The sequence below is a fragment of the Cherax quadricarinatus genome, chromosome 88 (genome assembly GCF_038502225.1).
Source record: "Cherax quadricarinatus isolate ZL_2023a chromosome 88, ASM3850222v1, whole genome shotgun sequence".
In the NCBI taxonomy this organism is placed as follows: Eukaryota; Metazoa; Arthropoda; class Malacostraca; order Decapoda; family Parastacidae; genus Cherax; species Cherax quadricarinatus.
The window spans coordinates 14,085,090-14,106,147 of record NC_091379.1 but is presented as its reverse complement, the minus strand read 5'-3'; the positions used below and the strand labels follow the sequence as shown (position 1 = coordinate 14,106,147).

The 21,058-nt window shown below is 42.1% G+C and overlaps 1 protein-coding gene across 3 annotated transcripts in view; it reads right to left on the bottom strand.

The window, feature by feature from the left end:
* The window catches only part of LOC138851066 (uncharacterized), a 101,119-nt gene that overhangs the window by 54,050 nt on the left and 26,011 nt on the right, over nt 1–21,058 (bottom strand). For all 3 annotated transcript variants that reach the window (XM_070103993.1, XM_070103992.1, XM_070103994.1), the window contains exons 2-3: nt 17,631–20,428; nt 6,508–6,677 (exon numbers count right to left, since the gene is read on the bottom strand). In XM_070103993.1, coding sequence (XP_069960094.1) covers nt 6,508–6,677; nt 17,631–20,239 — 2,779 coding nt within the window. In that variant the 5' untranslated portion in view covers nt 20,240–20,428. The remainder of the gene's footprint in view (nt 1–6,507; nt 6,678–17,630; nt 20,429–21,058) is intronic.

Here is a 21,058-nt window from a genome sequence, read left to right as displayed (position 1 = left end):
GGTTGGATAAGTACATGAGTGGGAGGGGTTGGATTTGAGTGGGACTTTCACATCAGAGGAGGCCTGGTCACAGACCGGGCCGCGGGGGCGTTGACCCCCGGAACTCTCTCCAGGTAAACTCCAGGTAAACTCCAGAGCTTATTTCTTGGGTAGCATTGAAAATTGGGTTGGGCAAATGTTTTGTTAGTGGGATGAATTGTAAAGGACCTGCCTAGTATGGGCCAACAGGCCTCCTGCAGTGTTCCTCCTCAAGTATCTTCTGCTTCTATCAACTTTTCTGTACTCGACTGAAGAAGCCTACTGTGTAGGCGAAACGTTTCGAAATAAAGATACCTAACTGTTGCATATGTGTCTTACCTAACAACACAGTGTTCCTCCTTTCTTATGTTCTTATGTTCTTATAGGTCCTTGGGTTGTGGACACTCCTCAGCTTCAGAACCTTGCATTTATCTACATTGAACTGCATCTGCAACTTTTCTGACCAAGAATAGAGTTTGTCTAAATCCTTCTGAAGTTCCCTAACATCTACGTTAGAATCAATTATCCTGCCTACCTTTGTATCATCGGCGAATTTGCTCATATCACTAGTAATTCCCTCATCAAGATCATTGATATATATTATAAACAACAACGGGCCCACGACTGATCCCTGTGGAACGCCACTTGTTACTGATCCCCACTCGGATTTAACCCCATTTATAGACACCCTCTGTTTCCTGTCTGTGAGCCATGACTCGATCCATGACAGCACTTTTCCCTCAGTGCCATGAGCTGCCACTTTCTTTAACAGTCTTTGGTGCAGAACTCTATCAAAAGCCTTACTAAAATCTAAGTAAATAATATCAAATTCTTTATCGTTATCAACGGCCTCAAAAGCTTCACTGAAAAAAATTAATAAATTGGTTAGACAAGAACGGCCTCTCGTGAATCCATGCTGAGTATCATTAATCAAGCTATGCTTATCGAGATGGCGTCTTATAGTCTCAGCTATAATTGACTCTAGTAATTTGCCTACAATTGAGGTCAAGCTTACTGGGCGGTAATTTGATGGTAATGACTTATCCCCTGATTTAAAAATAGGAATTACATTAGCCTTCTTCCGCATATCAGACACTACACCTGTTTGAAAAGATAAATTAAAATTATTAGTTAATGGTTCACAGAGTTCCATTTTGCATTCCTTAAGAACCCTTGAAAAAACCTCATCAGGACCCGGCGACTTATTTTGCTTCAGTCTGTCTATCTGCTTCACAACCATTTCACTAGTGACTGTGATGTTACATAATTTATCTTCTTCTGGCCCACTATAAAAATTAATTACTGGAATATTGTCAGTGTCTTCCTGTGTAAAAACCGAGAAAAAATAATTATTTAAAATCGAGCACATTTCATTCTCTTTGTCAGTAAGGTGCCCATAGTTATTTTTAAGGGGACCTATCTTATCTCTAACTTTTGTTCTATAAACCTGGAAAAACTTTTTGGGTTAGTTTTCGAATCCCTAGCAACTTTAATTTCGTAGCCCATTTAGCTTTCCTTATCCCCTTTTTAACATCCCTCTTAATATCAATATACTGATTCATAAGATGACCCTCACCTCTTTTGATACGCCTATAAATTCCTTTCTTATGCCCTAAAAGATATTTTAGCCTATTATTCATCCATTTTGGATAATTTTTGTTTGATCTAATTTCTTTATACAGGATAAATGTTCTTTGAGCAGCATGTATAATGTTCAGAAAACTGTCATATTGATAGCTCTCTTCGTTACCCCAGTCAACAGACGATAAGTATTCTCTAAGCCCATCGTAATCAGCTAAGCGAAAATCTGGGACTGTTACTGAGTTATCCCTACTATCATACTTCCATTCAATGATAAATGTAATTAATTTGTGGTCGCTAGCACCAAGTTCCTCCGAAATTTGTAAATTATTAACAAGGGATTCCTTGTTTGCCAGAACTAAGTCAAGCAGATTATTTCCCCTTGTAGGTTCTGTCACAAACTGCTTCAAAAAACAGTCCTGAACTAGTTCTAAAAGTCGTTAGATTCTAAATTCCCAGTCAGAAAACTCCAGTCAATATTACTAAAGTTAAAGTCTCCTAGAATTACAACGTTATCGTGCCTTGTGACCTTAACAATTTCCTCCCAGAGTAGTCTTCCTCTGTCTCTAAGTTTGGTGGACGGTATATCACACCTAAAATCAATTTTTAATGCCCCTCTGTAAATTCTACCCAAACAGACTCAGTATGTGCTTCAGACTTTATACCCGTTTTTATGCAACAATTTAAACGATCAAGGTCATAAAGTGCCACCCCACCCCTCTTCCCAATACCTCTGTCAATGAATGTTACCGCATTTTCCTTACAGTATTTGTCCAGCCAGCAATTAACACCAATTGCCCTGGACAACTATTCGTTTCCAACCCCTCTCCTTGCCAAAATACCACATATGGCAGGGCTCCCACCCTTCTTCCTAATTATCTCTATTGCTGACCTATACCTGCTAATCAGGTCCTCACCCCTATATCTGCCAACATCGTTGCCTCCCGCACTGAGACAGATAATAGGATTGGTCCCATTACCTTTCATGATATTGTCCAGATGGCTAACAATATCCCCCATCCCAGCCCCAGGAAAACATACCCTCTGCCTCTTCTGCCTCTCCCTAAGACAAAAGGCCCTATCCATAAACTTAACCTGACTGTCTCCAACTAAAACAATGTTCTTACCTTCACTTGTGGAATTTGACATGACGTTCTCGATGGTCTTCGTTGGGGATTCAAGGGATGTCCCACTCACGTCTGCCAATGCTTCCTTGGTGTTCATTGTGACGTTTGCAGTAGACAACCCACATTCATCAAGTAGCACCGAAAATGAGTTGGAGGTTTCCACAGTAGTCTTCTGGTTCTTCGTTGTTTCTGCTCTCCAACAGTCTTCTTGATCCTCAGCTTGGTTCCATGTTGTGCAGCCACTGACCAGGTTCCCCTCTTAACCTAAGGACTCACAACAGGATTACTACGAATCCTCTTGTTCTCCTCCATTAATCGCTGTATCTCCAGCTTAGCAACCCTAAGCTCCTCTTTTAGCTGCTGGTAGAGTTGCTCAAGAGAGGGCATCCTGGTTCAGATTCACAGAGAGCACACAAACAAGTCTTCACAGAGCTAAGTGCAGGTCACCACGTCACAAACGTTTCGCCACACGGTGGCAAAATGTTTCCTCATTAAAGATACCCAAGTGTTGCACATGCGTTTAATTTATCAACTTGTCGGTTCTCGGAACCATTCATCTACACTCCTGTCTGACACAGCAACATCTTGGGATCCTAATACATGGAATTCTTCACTTGCCTAACCCTTGGGCACGACCTACTTCCACGTTGGACAAATGTGATACCACCTACGACTGCTGCACCTCTCCTGCCTACGGTATATAAGCTACTTCTTCGCACATATGCTGTATTGTTTTCAAGATTGATGGACTGATTACATCGACTCAAGGCAAACTCTGCGTTTTGTCTTCTAGAGCGTCCACGACCTTATCATAGTGGTCCAGTAGTTGGGACAGGCAGGAGCGACCTGCTCTAAACCCATGTTGCCCTGGGTTGCGTAACTGATGGGTATCTAGATGTGTGGCGATCTTGTTTCTTAGAACCCTTTCAAAGATTTTTATGATATGGAATGTTAGCGCTATCGGTCTGTAGACCTTTGCTATTGCTTTACTGCCCCCTTTGTGGAATGGGGCTATATCTGTTGTTTTTAGCAGTTGTGTGACGACCCCCGTGTCCATGCTCCCTTTCCATAGAATGTTAAAAGCTCATGATAGGGGCTTCTTGCAGATCTTGATGAACACGGAGTTCCATGAGCTTGGGCCTGGGGCAGAGTGCATGGGCATGTCATTTATCGCCTTTTCGAAGTCATTTGGCGTCAGGATAATATCAGATAGTCTCGCTCATAAATTCATTTAGGTCTTCAACTCTCAGTCTGGTTAGCGGCTTGCTAAAAACCGAGTCATATTGGGACTTGAGTAGCTCACTCATTTCCTTGTTGTCATCTGTGTAGGATCCATCTCGTCTAAGTAGGAGCCCAATACTGGATGTTGTTCTCGACTTAGATTTGGCATAAGAAACGAAATAATTAGGGTTTCTTTCAATTTCATTTATGGCTTTTAGTTCTTCCAGCGTTTCCTGACTCCTGTCAGATTCCTTTAGCGTTACTTCAATATTTGTTATTTCTGTGACCAGTGCCTCCCTACGTATTACAGATATATTGGGCTCTTTTAGCCGCTCTGTTATTCTTTTCCTTCGCAGAGAAACAGCTCCACCATTATCACCACTTGTAATGTCATCACACAGAAAGATACTTGACACAGTCCACCGTAATCAGTTGCATAATCATGCAATAAGAGATGGATACAAACCATCAGCATAACCAGTAACACCATCATTCACAGTAATACACAGACAACAGTGCACCACTATCACGAAAATTAGCATTACCACTATCACTGCCTGTACCACCATCACACACATTTCACAAAACACAATCCGCTAGTAATATCACCACTAATTAGTACTGTCAGTAGCAGACACACTGTAATACACTCGACAAGTCCCCCCATCCATTAGTTCCGTCATAAGTAGTTTGAGGGACACTTCTTGCACTGAAAATTAATACCACCATCACAGTAAGACATAGTAAGGCCCGTGGCCTAGTAGGCAAAGCTCTCACTTCACACGCTGAATGTCCGTGATTCGATTCCCGGCAAGGGTGGAAACATTGGGATTGTTTCCTTACTCCAGTCGGGTGGCCCGGTGGCCTGGTGGCTAAAGCTCCCGCTTCACACACGGAGGGCCCGGGTTCGATTCCCGGCGGGTGGAAACATTTCGACACGTTTCCTTACACCTGTTGTCCTGTTCACCTAGCAGCAAATAGGTACCTGGGTGTTAGTCGACTGGTGTGGGTCGCATCATGGGGGACAAGATTAAGGACCCCAATGGAAATAAGTTAGACAGTCCTCGATGACGCACTGACTTTCTTGGGTTATCCTGGGTGGCTAACCCTCCGGGGTTAAAAATCCGAACGAGATCTTATCTTAGGTACCTGGGTGTTAGTCGACTGGTGTGGGTCGCATCCTGGGGAACAAGATTGAAGGACCACAACAGAAATAAGACAGACAGTCCCACGATGACGCACTGACTATCTATGTTATTCAGGGTGGCTAACCCTCCGGATCTAAAAATCCAAACAAAATCTTATTTTAAGCCACTCAAAACAATATGAATTTCAACGAGGAGAAATTTCAATTACTCACATATGGAAAACTCGAGGAAATTAAAAATGTATCTTGGTATACGACAAATTCTAACCATACAATAGAGCGAAAAAGAAATATGAAGGACCTGGGAGTGATAATGTTAGAGGCTCTCCCCTTCAAAAACCACAACAATGTATCTACCTCATCTGCTAGGAAAATGATAGGATGGATAATGAGAACCTTCAAAACTAGGGACGCCAAGCCCATTATGATTCTCTTCAAATCGCTTGTGCTCTCTAGGCTGGAATACTGCTGTACACTAACGGCCTCCATCAAGGCTGGCCACACTGCAGACCTGGAGAGTGTACTAATACTAAAACTGTCACCACTCATTATTATTATTATTATTAGTATTAGTATTTTAATATTATTATTATATTATTATTAGTAGTATTAGTATTTTAATATTATTATTATTATTATTATTATTATTATTATTATTATTATTATTATTATTATTATTATTATTATTAATATTATTATTATTATTATTATTATTATTAATATTATTATTATTATTATTATTATTATTGTTATTATTATTATTATTATTATTATTGTTATTATTATTATTATTAGTAGTATTAGTATTTTAATATCATTATTATTATTATTAATATTATTATTATTATTATTATTATTATTATTATTATTATTATTAATATTATTATTATTATTATTATTATTATTAATATTATTATTATTATTATTGTTATTATTATTATTATTATTAGTATTAGTATTTTAATATTATTATTATATTATTATTAGTAGTATTAGTATTTTAATATTATTATTATTATTATTAATATTATTATTATTATTATTATTATTATTATTATTATTATTATTATTATCATTTATTATTATTATTATTATTATCATTTATTATTATTATTATTATTATTATTATTATTGTTATTATTATTATTATTATTATTATTATTATTATTATTGTTGTTGTTATTATTAATAATAATATTATTTTATTATTATTATTATTATTATTATTATTATTATTATTATTATTATTATTATTATCGTTATTATTATTATTATTATTATTATTATTATTATTATTATTGTTATTATTAATAATAATATTATTGTTTTATTATTATTATTTTTTATGAAAACTATGCTCTAAACCCCCCAGGGTCATACAACGCTGAGCAAAAGATACAGAACAACACTTACCGAAGTATTCAAGATACAGTAGTTTAGTGGTAACAGCGTGGTGTAGCTGCGGCAGGAGGCTGTGAGCATGGTCGTCACTCACCACACACAGGTGGAGATCAGTCAGATTGGGAGGCAGCAGTGACACACCGTCACCACTCAAACGACCCATAAAACCCATCAGGTGACTTCTGTACCAGGAAAAAAACACTTATTAGCACGACTAATTAGTTACACTGTAATACTGCAGATGATACCATCCTCATTGTAATACTGTATATACACAAAGTGGTTAATTATACCTGGAAGGGGTTTCGGAGGCCAACGCCCCCGTGGCCCGGTCTGTGACCAGACCTCGCGGTTGATCAGAGCCTGATCAACCAGGCTGTTGTTGCTGGCCGCACGTAAAGCGACGTATGAGCCACAGCCTGGCTGGTCAGGAACTAACTTTTAGGTGCCTGTCCAGCGCCTTCTTGAAAACAGTCAGGGGTCTATTGGTAATTCCCCTGATGTATGATGGGAGGCAGTTGAACAGTTGTCTCTTAACGTACTCATTGCATCCCTGCTTTTCAATGGTGGGATGTTGCACCGCCTGTCGAGTCTTTTGCTGTCGTAGGGAGTGATTTCCGTATGCAATTTTGGGACTAGTCTCTCTATCTTCCGAGTTAACATATTTTCTTTTTTCTCAAGGGAATGTTCCTGGAGTATACTCCAAGTGTAATGTTAGGATCCGTGTTGTTTAGGATATCTTCCCAACTTGTTGCGTTTAAGACATGGTTTATTTGGTCCTACCAGACGTTTCTCTTACTGAAGTTGATTTTGGTGAAGCCCCCCACGTAACTGATCTCATTTCGCTGGTCAGGAGCCCTGCGCATACATGTTTGTACTTCCATTATGTTGTGATCCGAGTGTATTGTCTCTGATACTGTTATATTTCCTACCAGATCATCATTATTAGTTAAAATTAGATGAAGCATATTTTCCACTCTTGTTGGCTCCACTATTTATTGGCTTAAGAAGAACTTGTTGCAAAAATTTAATAGTTCATGAGTGTGTGAATTTTCTTCTGAGCTGCCTCCTGGGATTATCTCTTCTATAACATTATTTGCCACATTCCTACATTTTAACTGTCGTAAGACAATTAAAATGTAATCCATGTACTCCCTAGAAAGCAGGCGGGAAAGATACATGATTATATACACCTGGAAAATCCTAGAGGGACTAGTACCGAACTTGCACACGAAAATCACTCACTACGAAAGCAAAAGACTTGGCAGACGATGCACCATCCCCCCAATGAAAAGCAGGGGTGTCACTAGCATGTTAAGAGACCATACAATAAGTGTCAGGGGCCCGAGACTGTTCAACTGCCTCCCAGCACACATAAGGGGGATTACCAATAGACCCCTGGCAGTCTTCAAGCTGGCACTGGACAAACACCTAAAGTCGGCACCTGACCAGCCGGGCTGTGGCTCGTATGTTGGATTGCGTGCAGCCAGCAGTAACAGCCTGGTTGATCAGTCCCTGATCCACCACGAGGCCTGGTCACAGACCGGGCCGCGGAGGTGTTGACCCCCGGAACTCTCTCCAGGTAAACTCCAGGTGAAATCACCCGACAACAAGATATTTGGGACGGGTTGGAAGATTTCCTAGTTGCATCTGGCGGTTCGTGTATCAAACAGCAAACAACCAAAAGAGCACTCTGACAGTGCAGACAGCCAAAAGAGCACTCTGACAGTGCAGACAGCCAAAAGAGCACTCTGACAGTGCAGACAGCCAAAAGAGCACTCTGACAGTGCAAACAACCAAAAGAGCACTCTGACAGTGCAGACAGCCAAAAGAGCACTCTGACAGTGCAAACAACCAAAAGAGCACTCTGACAGTGCAAACAACCAAAAGAGCACTCTGACAGTGCAAACAACCAAAAGAGCACTCTGACAGTGCAAACAACCAAAAGAGCACTCTGACAGTGCAGACAGCCAAAAGAGCACTCTGACAGTGCAAACAACCAAAAGAGCACTCTGACAGTGCAAACAACCAAAAGAGCACTCTGACAGTGCAAACAACCAAAAGAGCACTCTGACAGTGCAAACAACCAAAAGAGTACTCTGACAGTGCAAACAACCAAAAGAGCACTCTGACAGTGCAGACAGCCAAAAGAGCACTCTGACAGTGCAGACAGCCAAAAGAGCACTCTGACAGTGCAGACAGCCAAAAGAGCACTCTGACAGCGCAGACAGCCAAAAGAGCACTCTGACAGTGCAGACAGCCAAAAGAGCACTCTGACAGTGCAGACAGCCAAAAGAGCACTCTGACAGCGCAGACAGCCAAAAGAGCACTCTGACAGTGCAGACAGCCAAAAGAGCACTCTGACAGTGCAGACAGCCAAAAGAGCACTCTGACAGCGCAGAGAGCCAAAAGAGCACTCTGACAGCGCAGACAGCCAAAAGAGCACTCTGACAGTGCAGACAGCCAAAAGAGCACTCTGACAGTGCAGAGAGCCAAAAGAGCACTCTGACAGCGCAGACAGCCAAAAGAGCACTCTGACAGCGCAGAGAGCCAAAAGAGCACTCTGACAGTGCAGACAGCCAAAAGAGCACTCTGACAGTGCAGACAGCCAAAAGAGCACTCTGACAGCGCAGACAGCCAAAAGAGCACTCTGACAGTGCAGACAGCCAAAAGAGCACTCTGACAGTGCAGACAGCCAAAAGAGCACTCTGACAGCGCAGAGAGCCAAAAGAGCACTCTGACAGCGCAGACAGCCAAAAGAGCACTCTGACAGTGCAGACAGCCAAAAGAGCACTCTGACAGTGCAGAGAGCCAAAAGAGCACTCTGACAGCGCAGACAGCCAAAAGAGCACTCTGACAGCGCAGAGAGCCAAAAGAGCACTCTGACAGTGCAGACAGCCAAAAGAGCACTCTGACAGTGCAGACAGCCAAAAGAGCACTCTGACAGCGCAGACAGCCAAAAGAGCACTCTGACAGTGCAGACAGCCAAAAGAGCACTCTGACAGCGCAGAGAGCCAAAAGAGCACTCTGACAGCGCAGACAGCCAAAAGAGCACTCTGACAGTGCAGACAGCCAAAAGAGCACTCTGACAGTGCAGAGAGCCAAAAGAACACTCTGACAGCGCAGACAGCCAAAAGAGCACTCTGACAGCGCAGAGAGCCAAAAGAGCACTCTGACAGTGCAGACAGCCAAAAGAGCACTCTGACAGTGCAGACAGCCAAAAGAGCACTCTGACAGTGCAGAGAGCCAAAAGAGCACTCTGACAGCGCAGACAGCCAAAAGAGCACTCTGACAGCGCAGAGAGCCAAAAGAGCACTCTGACAGTGCAGACAGCCAAAAGAGCACTCTGACAGTGCAGACAGCCAAAAGAGCACTCTGACAGCGCAGACAGCCAAAAGAGCACTCTGACAGTGCAGACAGCCAAAAGAGCACTCTGACAGTGCAGACAGCCAAAAGAGCACTCTGACAGCGCAGAGAGCCAAAAGAGCACTCTGACAGCGCAGACAGCCAAAAGAGCACTCTGACAGTGCAGACAGCCAAAAGAGCACTCTGACAGTGCAGAGAGCCAAAAGAGCACTCTGACAGCGCAGACAGCCAAAAGAGCACTCTGACAGCGCAGAGAGCCAAAAGAGCACTCTGACAGTGCAGACAGCCAAAAGAGCACTCTGACAGTGCAGACAGCCAAAAGAGCACTCTGACAGCGCAGACAGCCAAAAGAGCACTCTGACAGTGCAGACAGCCAAAAGAGCACTCTGACAGCGCAGAGAGCCAAAAGAGCACTCTGACAGCGCAGACAGCCAAAAGAGCACTCTGACAGTGCAGACAGCCAAAAGAGCACTCTGACAGTGCAGAGAGCCAAAAGAACACTCTGACAGCGCAGACAGCCAAAAGAGCACTCTGACAGCGCAGAGAGCCAAAAGAGCACTCTGACAGTGCAGACAGCCAAAAGAGCACTCTGACAGTGCAGACAGCCAAAAGAGCACTCTGACAGTGCAGACAGCCAAAAGAGCACTCTAACAGCGCAGAGAGCCAAAAGAGCACTCCGACAGCGCAGAGAGCCAAAAGAGCACTCTGACAGCGCAGACAGCCAAAAGAGCACTCTGACAGGGCAGACAGCCAAAAGAGCACTCAGACAGTGCAGACAGCCAAAAGAGCACTCTGACAGCGCAGACAGCCAAAAGAGCACTCTGACAGCGCAGACAGCCAAAAGAGCACTCTGACAGGGCAGACAGCCAAAAGAGCACTCTGACAGTGCAAACAGCCAAAAGAGCACTCTGACAGCGCAGACAGCCAAAAGAGCACTCTGACAGGGCAGACAGCCAAAAGAGCACTCTGACAGTGCAGACAGCCAAAAGAGCACTCTGACAGTGCAGACAGCCAAAAGAGCACTCTGACAGCGCAGACAGCCAAAAGAGCACTCTGACAGCGCAGACAGCCAAAAGAGCACTCTGACAGCGCAGACAGCCAAAAGAGCACTCTTACAGCGCAGACAGCCAAAAGAGCACTCTGACAGGGCAGACAGCCAAAAGAGCACTCTGACAGTGCAGACAGCCAAAAGAGCACTCTGACAGCGCAGAGAGCCAAAAGAGCACTCTGACAGTGCAGACAGCCAAAAGAGCACTCTGACAGTGCAGACAGCCAAAAGAGCACTCTGACAGCGCAGACAGCCAAAAGAGCACTCTGACAGTGCAGACAGCCAAAAGAGCACTCTGACAGTGCAGACAGCCAAAAGAGCACTCTGACAGCGCAGAGAGCCAAAAGAGCACTCTGACAGCGCAGACAGCCAAAAGAGCACTCTGACAGTGCAGACAGCCAAAAGAGCACTCTGACAGTGCAGAGAGCCAAAAGAGCACTCTGACAGCGCAGACAGCCAAAAGAGCACTCTGACAGCGCAGAGAGCCAAAAGAGCACTCTGACAGTGCAGACAGCCAAAAGAGCACTCTGACAGTGCAGACAGCCAAAAGAGCACTCTGACAGCGCAGACAGCCAAAAGAGCACTCTGACAGTGCAGACAGCCAAAAGAGCACTCTGACAGCGCAGAGAGCCAAAAGAGCACTCTGACAGCGCAGACAGCCAAAAGAGCACTCTGACAGTGCAGACAGCCAAAAGAGCACTCTGACAGTGCAGAGAGCCAAAAGAACACTCTGACAGCGCAGACAGCCAAAAGAGCACTCTGACAGCGCAGAGAGCCAAAAGAGCACTCTGACAGTGCAGACAGCCAAAAGAGCACTCTGACAGTGCAGACAGCCAAAAGAGCACTCTGACAGTGCAGACAGCCAAAAGAGCACTCTAACAGCGCAGAGAGCCAAAAGAGCACTCCGACAGCGCAGAGAGCCAAAAGAGCACTCTGACAGCGCAGACAGCCAAAAGAGCACTCTGACAGGGCAGACAGCCAAAAGAGCACTCAGACAGTGCAGACAGCCAAAAGAGCACTCTGACAGCGCAGACAGCCAAAAGAGCACTCTGACAGCGCAGACAGCCAAAAGAGCACTCTGACAGGGCAGACAGCCAAAAGAGCACTCTGACAGTGCAAACAGCCAAAAGAGCACTCTGACAGCGCAGACAGCCAAAAGAGCACTCTGACAGGGCAGACAGCCAAAAGAGCACTCTGACAGTGCAGACAGCCAAAAGAGCACTCTGACAGTGCAGACAGCCAAAAGAGCACTCTGACAGCGCAGACAGCCAAAAGAGCACTCTGACAGCGCAGACAGCCAAAAGAGCACTCTGACAGCGCAGACAGCCAAAAGAGCACTCTTACAGCGCAGACAGCCAAAAGAGCACTCTGACAGGGCAGACAGCCAAAAGAGCACTCTGACAGGGCAGACAGCCAAAAGAGCACTCTGACAGCGCAGACAGCCAAAAGAGCACTCTGACAGGGCAGACAGCCAAAAGAGCACTCAGACAGTGCAGACAGCCAAAAGAGCACTCTGACAGCGCAGACAGCCAAAAGAGCACTCTGACAGCGCAGACAGCCAAAAGAGCACTCTGACAGGGCAGACAGCCAAAAGAGCACTCTGACAGTGCAAACAGCCAAAAGAGCACTCTGACAGCGCAGACAGCCAAAAGAGCACTCTGACAGGGCAGACAGCCAAAAGAGCACTCTGACAGGGCAGACAGCCAAAAGAGCACTCTTACAGCGCAGACAGCCAAAAGAGCACTCTGACAGCGCAGACAGCCAAAAGAGCACTCTGACAGTGCAGACAGCCAAAAGAGCACTCTGACAGCGCAGACAGCCAAAAGAGCTCTCTGACAGCGCAGACAGCCAAAAGAGCACTCTGACAGTGCAGACAGCCAAAAGAGCACTCTGACAGGGCAGACAGCCAAAAGAGCACTCTGACAGCGCAGACAGCCAAAAGAGCACTCTGACAGCGCAGACAGCCAAAAGAGCTCTCTGACAGCGCAGACAGCCAAAAGAGCACTCTGACAGTGCAGACAGCCAAAAGAGCACTCTGACAGTGCAAACAACCAAAAGAGCACTCTGACAGTGCAGACAGCCAAAAGAGCACTCTGACAGTGCAGACAGCCAAAAGAGCACTCTGACAGCGCAGACAGCCAAAAGAGCTCTCTGACAGCGCAGACAGCCAAAAGAGCACTCTGACAGTGCAGACAACCAAAAGAGCACTCTGACAGTGCAGACAGCCAAAAGAGCACTCTGACAGTGCAGACAGCCAAAAGAGCACTCTGACAGCGCAGACAGCCAAAAGAGCTCTCTGACAGCGCAGACAGCCAAAAGAGCACTCTGACAGTGCAAACAACCAAAAGAGCACTCTGACAGTGCAGACAGCCAAAAGAGCACTCTGACAGTGCAGACAGCCAAAAGAGCACTCTGACAGGGCAGACAGCCAAAAGAGCACTCTGACAGTGCAGACAACCAAAAGAGCACTCTGACAGTGCAGACAGCCAAAAGAGCACTCTGACAGTGCAGACAGCCAAAAGAGCACTCTGACAGGGCAGACAGCCAAAAAAAAACTAGAATCTGTCAGCACAAAGTTTAGTTTGTGTTTCATCCTACTTTCCAATGTAGCTAAATATAAAAGAACAATAATACTATAGAGCATAACATTTTTGCTTTAGCTATTAATGAAAATAACCTTAAGAATATTATATTAAATAAAAGAGGAAATATACAGAGGAATTGAATAAGTTTTTGAAGACGCTACCATGGGAATTTTTGAAGACGCTACCATGGGAATTTTTGAAGACGCTACCATGGGAATTTTTGAAGACGCTACCATGGGAATTTTTGAAGACGCTACCATGGGAATTTTTGAAGACGCTACCATGGGAATTTTTGAAGACGCTACCATGGGAATTTTTGAAGACGCTACCATGGGAATTTTTGAAGACGCTACCATGGGAATTTTTGAAGACGCTACCATGGGAATTTTTGAAGACGCTACCATGGGAATTTTTGAAGACGCTACCATGGGAATTTTTGAAGACGCTACCATGGGAATTTTTGAAGACGCTACCATGGGAATTTTTGAAGACGCTACCATGGGAATTTTTGAAGACGCTACCATGGGAATTTTTGAAGACGCTACCATGGGAATTTTTGAAGACGCTACCATGGGAATTTTTGAAGACGCTACCATGGGAATTTTTGAAGACGCTACCATGGGAATTTTTGAAGACGCTACCATGGGAATTTTTGAAGACGCTACCATGGGAATTTTTGAAGACGCTACCATGGGAATTTTTGAAGACGCTACCATGGGAATTTTTGAAGACGCTACCATGGGAATTTTTGAAGACGCTACCATGGGAATTTTTGAAGACGCTACCATGGGAATTTTTGAAGACGCTACCATGGGAATTTGATTCTTTAATCATTAGGTAGATGTCACTGAATCTTATTAAGAAGTTGGTGGAGTTTCAATGTTGTACATATGTGATTTTCAAGTTGTCATTTGTTTATGCACTGATGTGCTCACTTACCTCTACTAGTGACCTACATCTCACCTCCTGGCGGTATATAAGGCTCCATCCTGTCGCTTCAACTTCATATTGTTTCAGACTATGGAACAATACTCTTCTCCAGACTGAGGGACTGACCACCTCAAAACTTCAAGGGTGATGGACTGATTACATCGTCTTTAAGTCTCTTCTGCTTCTATCAACTTTTCTGTACTCGACTGAAGAAGCCTACTGTGTAGACGAAACGTTTCGAAATAAAGATACCTAACTGTTGCATATGTGTCTTATCTGATAATCTGTCCTGCCAGATGCCCTAAAATAGTCAACATACAATTGGTTTTTAAGAATTCATGGTCTGTTAAAAGTATTTTGATTAAGAATTCCCCTCAATGTGTTAGTGGTGTTTACAGGATTGGTTGTAATGGCTGCAACTTATCTTATATGGAACAGACTGTCAAACCTCTAGATGTTAGGTTAATACATCAGCTCAGAAATTAACACAAACAGCTCAGAAATCAAATGAAATTATTCAACTACATCTGGGCTTACAGTAACTGTACAAATTGGTCAGAAGCAAGAGTCTTGGTTCCTCTTGGTCAAAAAGAAATATTTTAGAATTAGCAATTATATAACATGATAAACGTTTACTATGTAATAATATTTTTTTATTTTTCAAACTTGACTCTTTTATAACTGAGGCCTTAATTAATTTATAATTTGGCCAGATTCCTACATGAATTCTTTGGACTGTCATAAATGTAGTGCCACACTGACAAACTGAGGGGTACTTAGGATCTGTTTTTCCAACCCCTCTATTTTATTTGATCATTGTCTGCTAAAGAGTTGGGTGGAGATAGTCTTTTTAACTAGTATTGTCTCCCTCATCACTTAATATTTTGAAACCGATAATGTGAAGCATTCACTAGTTTTAATAGAAAACAATATCACTATTATTTAACGAGACTGGAAAAATTGGATTCACACGGCAAAATAACAATAAGAACCGTGTTCTTCAGTTTTTTTTTTTTAGATTTTGTCACCAAAGTGGCTAGTTTATTGTGTACCCCATATCCATCCTGTGGACGGTAGCGCAAGAACATATGGATACACAAAAGGCCCAGGAACTAGGCCTCCAAAAGTGTTAATAGGTGTACATATGGATTTATATCTACATATCTACAGTTCACTTATCTGTTACAAGCAAATTTAGGAAATTTGCTTAGTATATCTGGTATCTTATTTTCACTAATAAGATATCTTGACATGTCACATAGGTTATTATACTGTCTGTCTCTGTATTCTTCAATAAGTGGACAATTAAGCACATAGTGTTCAAGAGAGTGACCATATGCCTGATCACATAATTTACATTTAGTTTGATCATCATCTGTGTGTCTCCCAAACTGCCAGAAGTACTTGTAACCAAGCCTAAGCCTGGCCACTACAACATCAGTCAGTGTTTACATTGCAAGTTGCTCCATAAACATACTTATCTACGTTCATGTTATCATAGTGGGTTATAGATCTACTCAGGCTTCTAATTGCATTCCTATAACAATCATTTTCATTATTTACTTCTCTCCTAATATTATTCCTAATGCTAGATACAGATATACCAAAGTTATATTCTACATTCTCCTTCTGGGAACTCTTCTTGGCTAACATATCAACTTTATCATGAAGGAGTAATCCAATGTGTGATGGGATCCATAGCAATTGTGAATTAATTCATTTGTCCCTGATTTTTGTGTATCTATACCTGGCTTCTCCAATGAGCATGTTGTTGGAGTCATTATATGAGTCAAGAGCATTCAGTGATGACATAGAATCAGTAATGATGATAGAGTCAAGCTCAGTGTCATAGGTTAGCTTTAGCGCCATTAGGATTGCAAACAATTCAGTTTGCAGTGTAGACGCCCAGTTGTTAATTCTTATGCCTAACTCAACAAATTTATTATCGTTCTTAACTAGGGAGGTGGCAACAAGAGCAGATGCAGCCCTGCCAGAAGACTCCTGTTTAGATCCATCAGTGAATATAACTTGTGATAACTTATTACTACAAGCTAGGCCAGAAATTTCTTCTTGAGCAGTTGCTCTAACAAGAGATTTAAGGAAGAGATTACTAGCAATGAGCTTCTTGGGAGGGACTTGTAGGTATGTGATATTAAATGAACATATCTTCCATGGAGGGGTGAAATGCTCTTGTTGCCTACAGTGATACAGTTCATGCAGGTTATAAAACTTAATGCAATTGCACGTTTTCACAATCCATTTAGATCTGTGTGTATTTACCTCTAGACACTTGGTAAGATTCACTGTGACAGTGTCTGGTTCATTTCTCAACATTCTAATACCGAGTACAGTGTTAATCTCAACAATCCTATCACCGATACTAGAAATACCAAGCTCCTTCCTCATATTAAGAACCTTTGTAGATCTGGGACACCCAAGAATAATTCTGAGAGCTTCATTCTGCATTAACTCCAAGGATCAGAGAGAACTTTCTCTAGATAATATCAACATGGGAGCAGCATAATCAATTAAGAACCTAACATAGGTTATGTACATCATTCTTACGATTCTCACATTGGCCTCAGAAAACATCTTATGACTGAAAATATTAAGGCAATCAAAGGACACATTCTCCAGTTATCTCATGAATTCCAAGGATTCAAAATTAATTTAACAAAATTTAATAAACAGTCAAATTTCTTAACACTTAAACCGAACTTAATGAGTGCTACCCTGTCTGAAAGATGCATCAGCCTCTAAATATTGAAGCTTTCTAAGGTAAAGACAAATGTAATTAATGTGATTTAAAGGAATTTTAAAATTTGCCTTACTTTACACACATTGTGAGATGTGTACCTTCTCATTTCATTTTCAGTCTCTTGAATGTTTACAGCCAAACAGCGGAGGGTATTGGATATTCTCAGAGCCATTCTGGTAATCATGGAATGGGATCTATAGCTTCAGTCAAGGGGCAACTGCGCTTGCTAATTTTTCTTAGAATCTTGTTCCAGTTACTATACACCAGCTTTGAAAATTTGATGCCAATAGAATAAGGCCTTCTTGTGTTATGAGCAAAAACAAAAAAACGTAGAGGAAGAAAAAATCTGGCAACCTCTTACAGGTAATCATTCGGAGATCCATGTGATATTATGATAATGATGGTGAAATCTGCAATATCAACATCAGTAAATTCATCAGTAACTCACCGAGGTTGTAATCTTTGAAGGAATTCATCGGATGTTGTTGTGTCATACTGATAGTAGTGACAGGCCAAGTCCAGGCGTGTGCAGCGGTGGTGGTAAAGGGAGACGACTTCTATCAGGTCTACAAGTCCAGGCATTTCACCAAAATTACCCTTGATCACAATATTCACCTCGGAACTTTTGGTATGTGGTAGGAGGGCTTTGTAGCTTTCTACATGTTTATCGTCAATACGAACATATTTAGCATTGCAGAAGGGAGCTATTGCCTTAGCTATGTTATCATTACATCTGGTGTTATGTAGAAGGTTGAGCCACATATCATGTTCCCTCATGCCGGACTCGTGCAAGAGTTTGGCAGCTTCTTGTGTAGTAGCTTCAGGCACCTGGTCTATTAACTGATGCAGCAGTCCAGCCACATGCAGCAGAACGTTGTAATACTTAGTCATGTCTATACTGGCTCCTCCGACGCTCTGTGTTAGCACTTCTCTGAGACTTAAAGGTGGTGTTGGTGCAGGTGATGCTAGTGTAGTTGATGTTAATATAGGCGGAACTCGTGTAGGTGCTTCTGATGTAAACGCTACTGATGCAAGTGAAGAAGTTGAAGGTGATACAGATATATCTGGTAGTTTGGAAGACACAGGTGTTAACGGTGTTTGTGAGGGCGAGCCAGTTGTGTCAAGCAGTTGAGAAAGCACAGGTGGTGTTGCATTTTGAATACATGAGACAGTATTTGCAGAAGACTGCAGTTGATCCTTGAGTGTCATCACACAATGTAGGGCACTGAAGTAGTCCTGGATTCCCTTGTGGGGCACAGAGTACTGCTCTTTGATGCCTTGCCAAGTCCAAATTGGCTTCAAACTCAAGAATGCAGAAAGAATCTCATTGTAAGGTAAGTCACGCTTGTTACAAGCAGATATCAGTCGTTCCACTGTTTCTTCTTCAAGAGTCAACTGTTCACGTGAGAGGTTCTCAAGGGATGTCTCATATATCATTCTCAGTATTTCTTGAACCTTGTGCTGAAGGTCTGAACAGTCCGCCAATCTCTCTAATAACTTTTTTTGACAAACTTCATGTATTTTATGGTAGAGCCGTGTTTGAGTGACGGTCATTACGTTTATCTCATCAGATGCATATTCCCAGATGTAAACAAAAAATGCTAAATTCATTGGCAGTCGTAAGTGTTCGTAAAGATCTCTAACGCTCATCACCTTTTCTACTAGTAAATCAGTGCTACTGTTACTGTTATTGTTCTTCTTAATTATCTCGTGAGTACTACGTACGAACTCTGGCATATGCTCTTGTTTTATGCCTTGTAACTCAGCATTTGTAACATCATATCCCTCAGGAATCGTCATACTGAAAATTTCGACTTTTTCAGGTCGTGAAGTGCAGATAAAAGTTGTGTAAATAGAGTTTTGGAATTCATATAACAGACTTTTGACTAATGAACTAGAGTGGTCATTAAGTTCATCCAGACCATCAACTATTATTAGGACTTTACAAAGCTTCATTATTCTTGGCAGAACCATTCTGTATTTTGCTGAAACTTCTGGAATTAATCGATCTAGAAGATACTGGTAAGAGTTCATTGTGTGGTCCCTGCATTGTACCCACAGCAGGAGATCGTAATCATCTAAGCCTCTCATGTTGCCTTGACCACCTTGTATCCACTCCTCTGTTATTAGCTTCACCAGAGTGGTCTTGCCACTCCCTGCCAAACCTTCAAGAAGAAGTATCTGAGGTCGTGCAGAGGAACTCTGCTGTTGTGTGGCAGAATTCACAGACGATGACACTGATGTGCTCTGAACAAGTTGGAGAAGGTCTCGATAATCTTTATGTTCACCCTTACCTCTACGTTTTCCTTGTTTAACTTGAATATCAATAAAAAATTTGTTTGCTTTAAGCTGAAAGTTATTGGTGATACAAGAAAATGGGCTCATATAACTCATTTCTTGCAAAATCTCCTTCAGTTTATTACAACTCTCAGTAATGATAAGCTGTTTTATGTCATCACTACAATACTTCACTATCTCTTCAATTCCAAGTATCTCATTCATGATGTAGTCCAAGTCATGGTTCAACTGGTTGATCTCCTTGTTCACTTCAGCCTCATCCTTCCCATACCTCTCTCCAGAGGCCTTAAGACACCCAGTTAACACCTCCCGAAGCTTTCTTATGTTTTCCAAATATTCTGTATTAGGAACTGCAAGTTGACTGTGTAAAGCATCGTTCCTCAAGTTCTTTACAGCAGTGATGTAGTACTCCATTTCTGTACTGGGAGTGATCCATTTTAAATCATCTACAGAAGCCACATTTTCACAGCCAAGTTTGATGCTCAGACAGAGAAGTGGCACATCAAACCCTCTTCCATCTGGACTCATATTAATCAATTTCTTTTGTGTTTTATTAAACTTTCTGTCTTTCTTTTTGAGTTTTACGAAATTTGCAGATGATGTTTGATCCAATTTATCTAAGTATTCATCCAGCTTTGTGCCTGAAGCTTTATCTGGAGCTCCCCAGCAGAATACGTGATGCAGGACTCCTCTACCACATAGATTCAAGGCTTTAATGAACCTGAATCCATTACTTTCCTCCTGAGTTATTGTAGCCATTGTGTGTTACAATGAAGAACTTTCGATATAGCAATGATCCTGACGTAACTCCTGCAGAAAATACTGCTGACGGAGCTCCTAGTCTGCAAACATTGTTGATGGCAGAGCTACTGATGTTTCTTCAGATAATGTTGCTGATGGAGCCCCTGCTGTGAGTGCTCCTGATACTTCTGCAGAAGACCACAACTGCTGAAAATATGAAATATATGACTTAAATATGTGTAATATTACAAGTGGCAAGCAATTTTTATAATATTACAAGTTACAAAATAATCATGAACAATATTACAAGTGTCAGTTTGTTACATGTATGATGTTACGAGACACTGACAGTAACATACACTACATCAACAGCTGATATCACAATATGCAAAACAACCACTGTGAAAAAACGGTGAACTTCCAAGCATTTTCGCGATTTCTCAAATTATCAAGGACTTGTAATAATAATAAAATAGCAGCTTATAAGGGTGCGATGTCACCTCACCTACAACATAACACCCATGACAGTATGATGTTGGTGGGAGAATCAAGGACCTGTCACGCATAACTTAAATTCTTCCTAAATTTTATAAATTATAAAAAATCTAATTTGAATAACCCTAAATTATTATTACTGTTAAAATAAATATTTTTTTATGAAGCTTGATTCAATTATATTTCTTTCAACCATAGACCTGCTTGATACAACTTTCTCAGTCTGGAAAATTAGTTGGGTGATTAAAATCTCTCGCAGGAATAAACAAATCATTAGACTCTGGTCCAAATGTTATATTTATGTTGTTGCAATCTTAGTTCAGTCCTTTGGGGGGAGTTTTT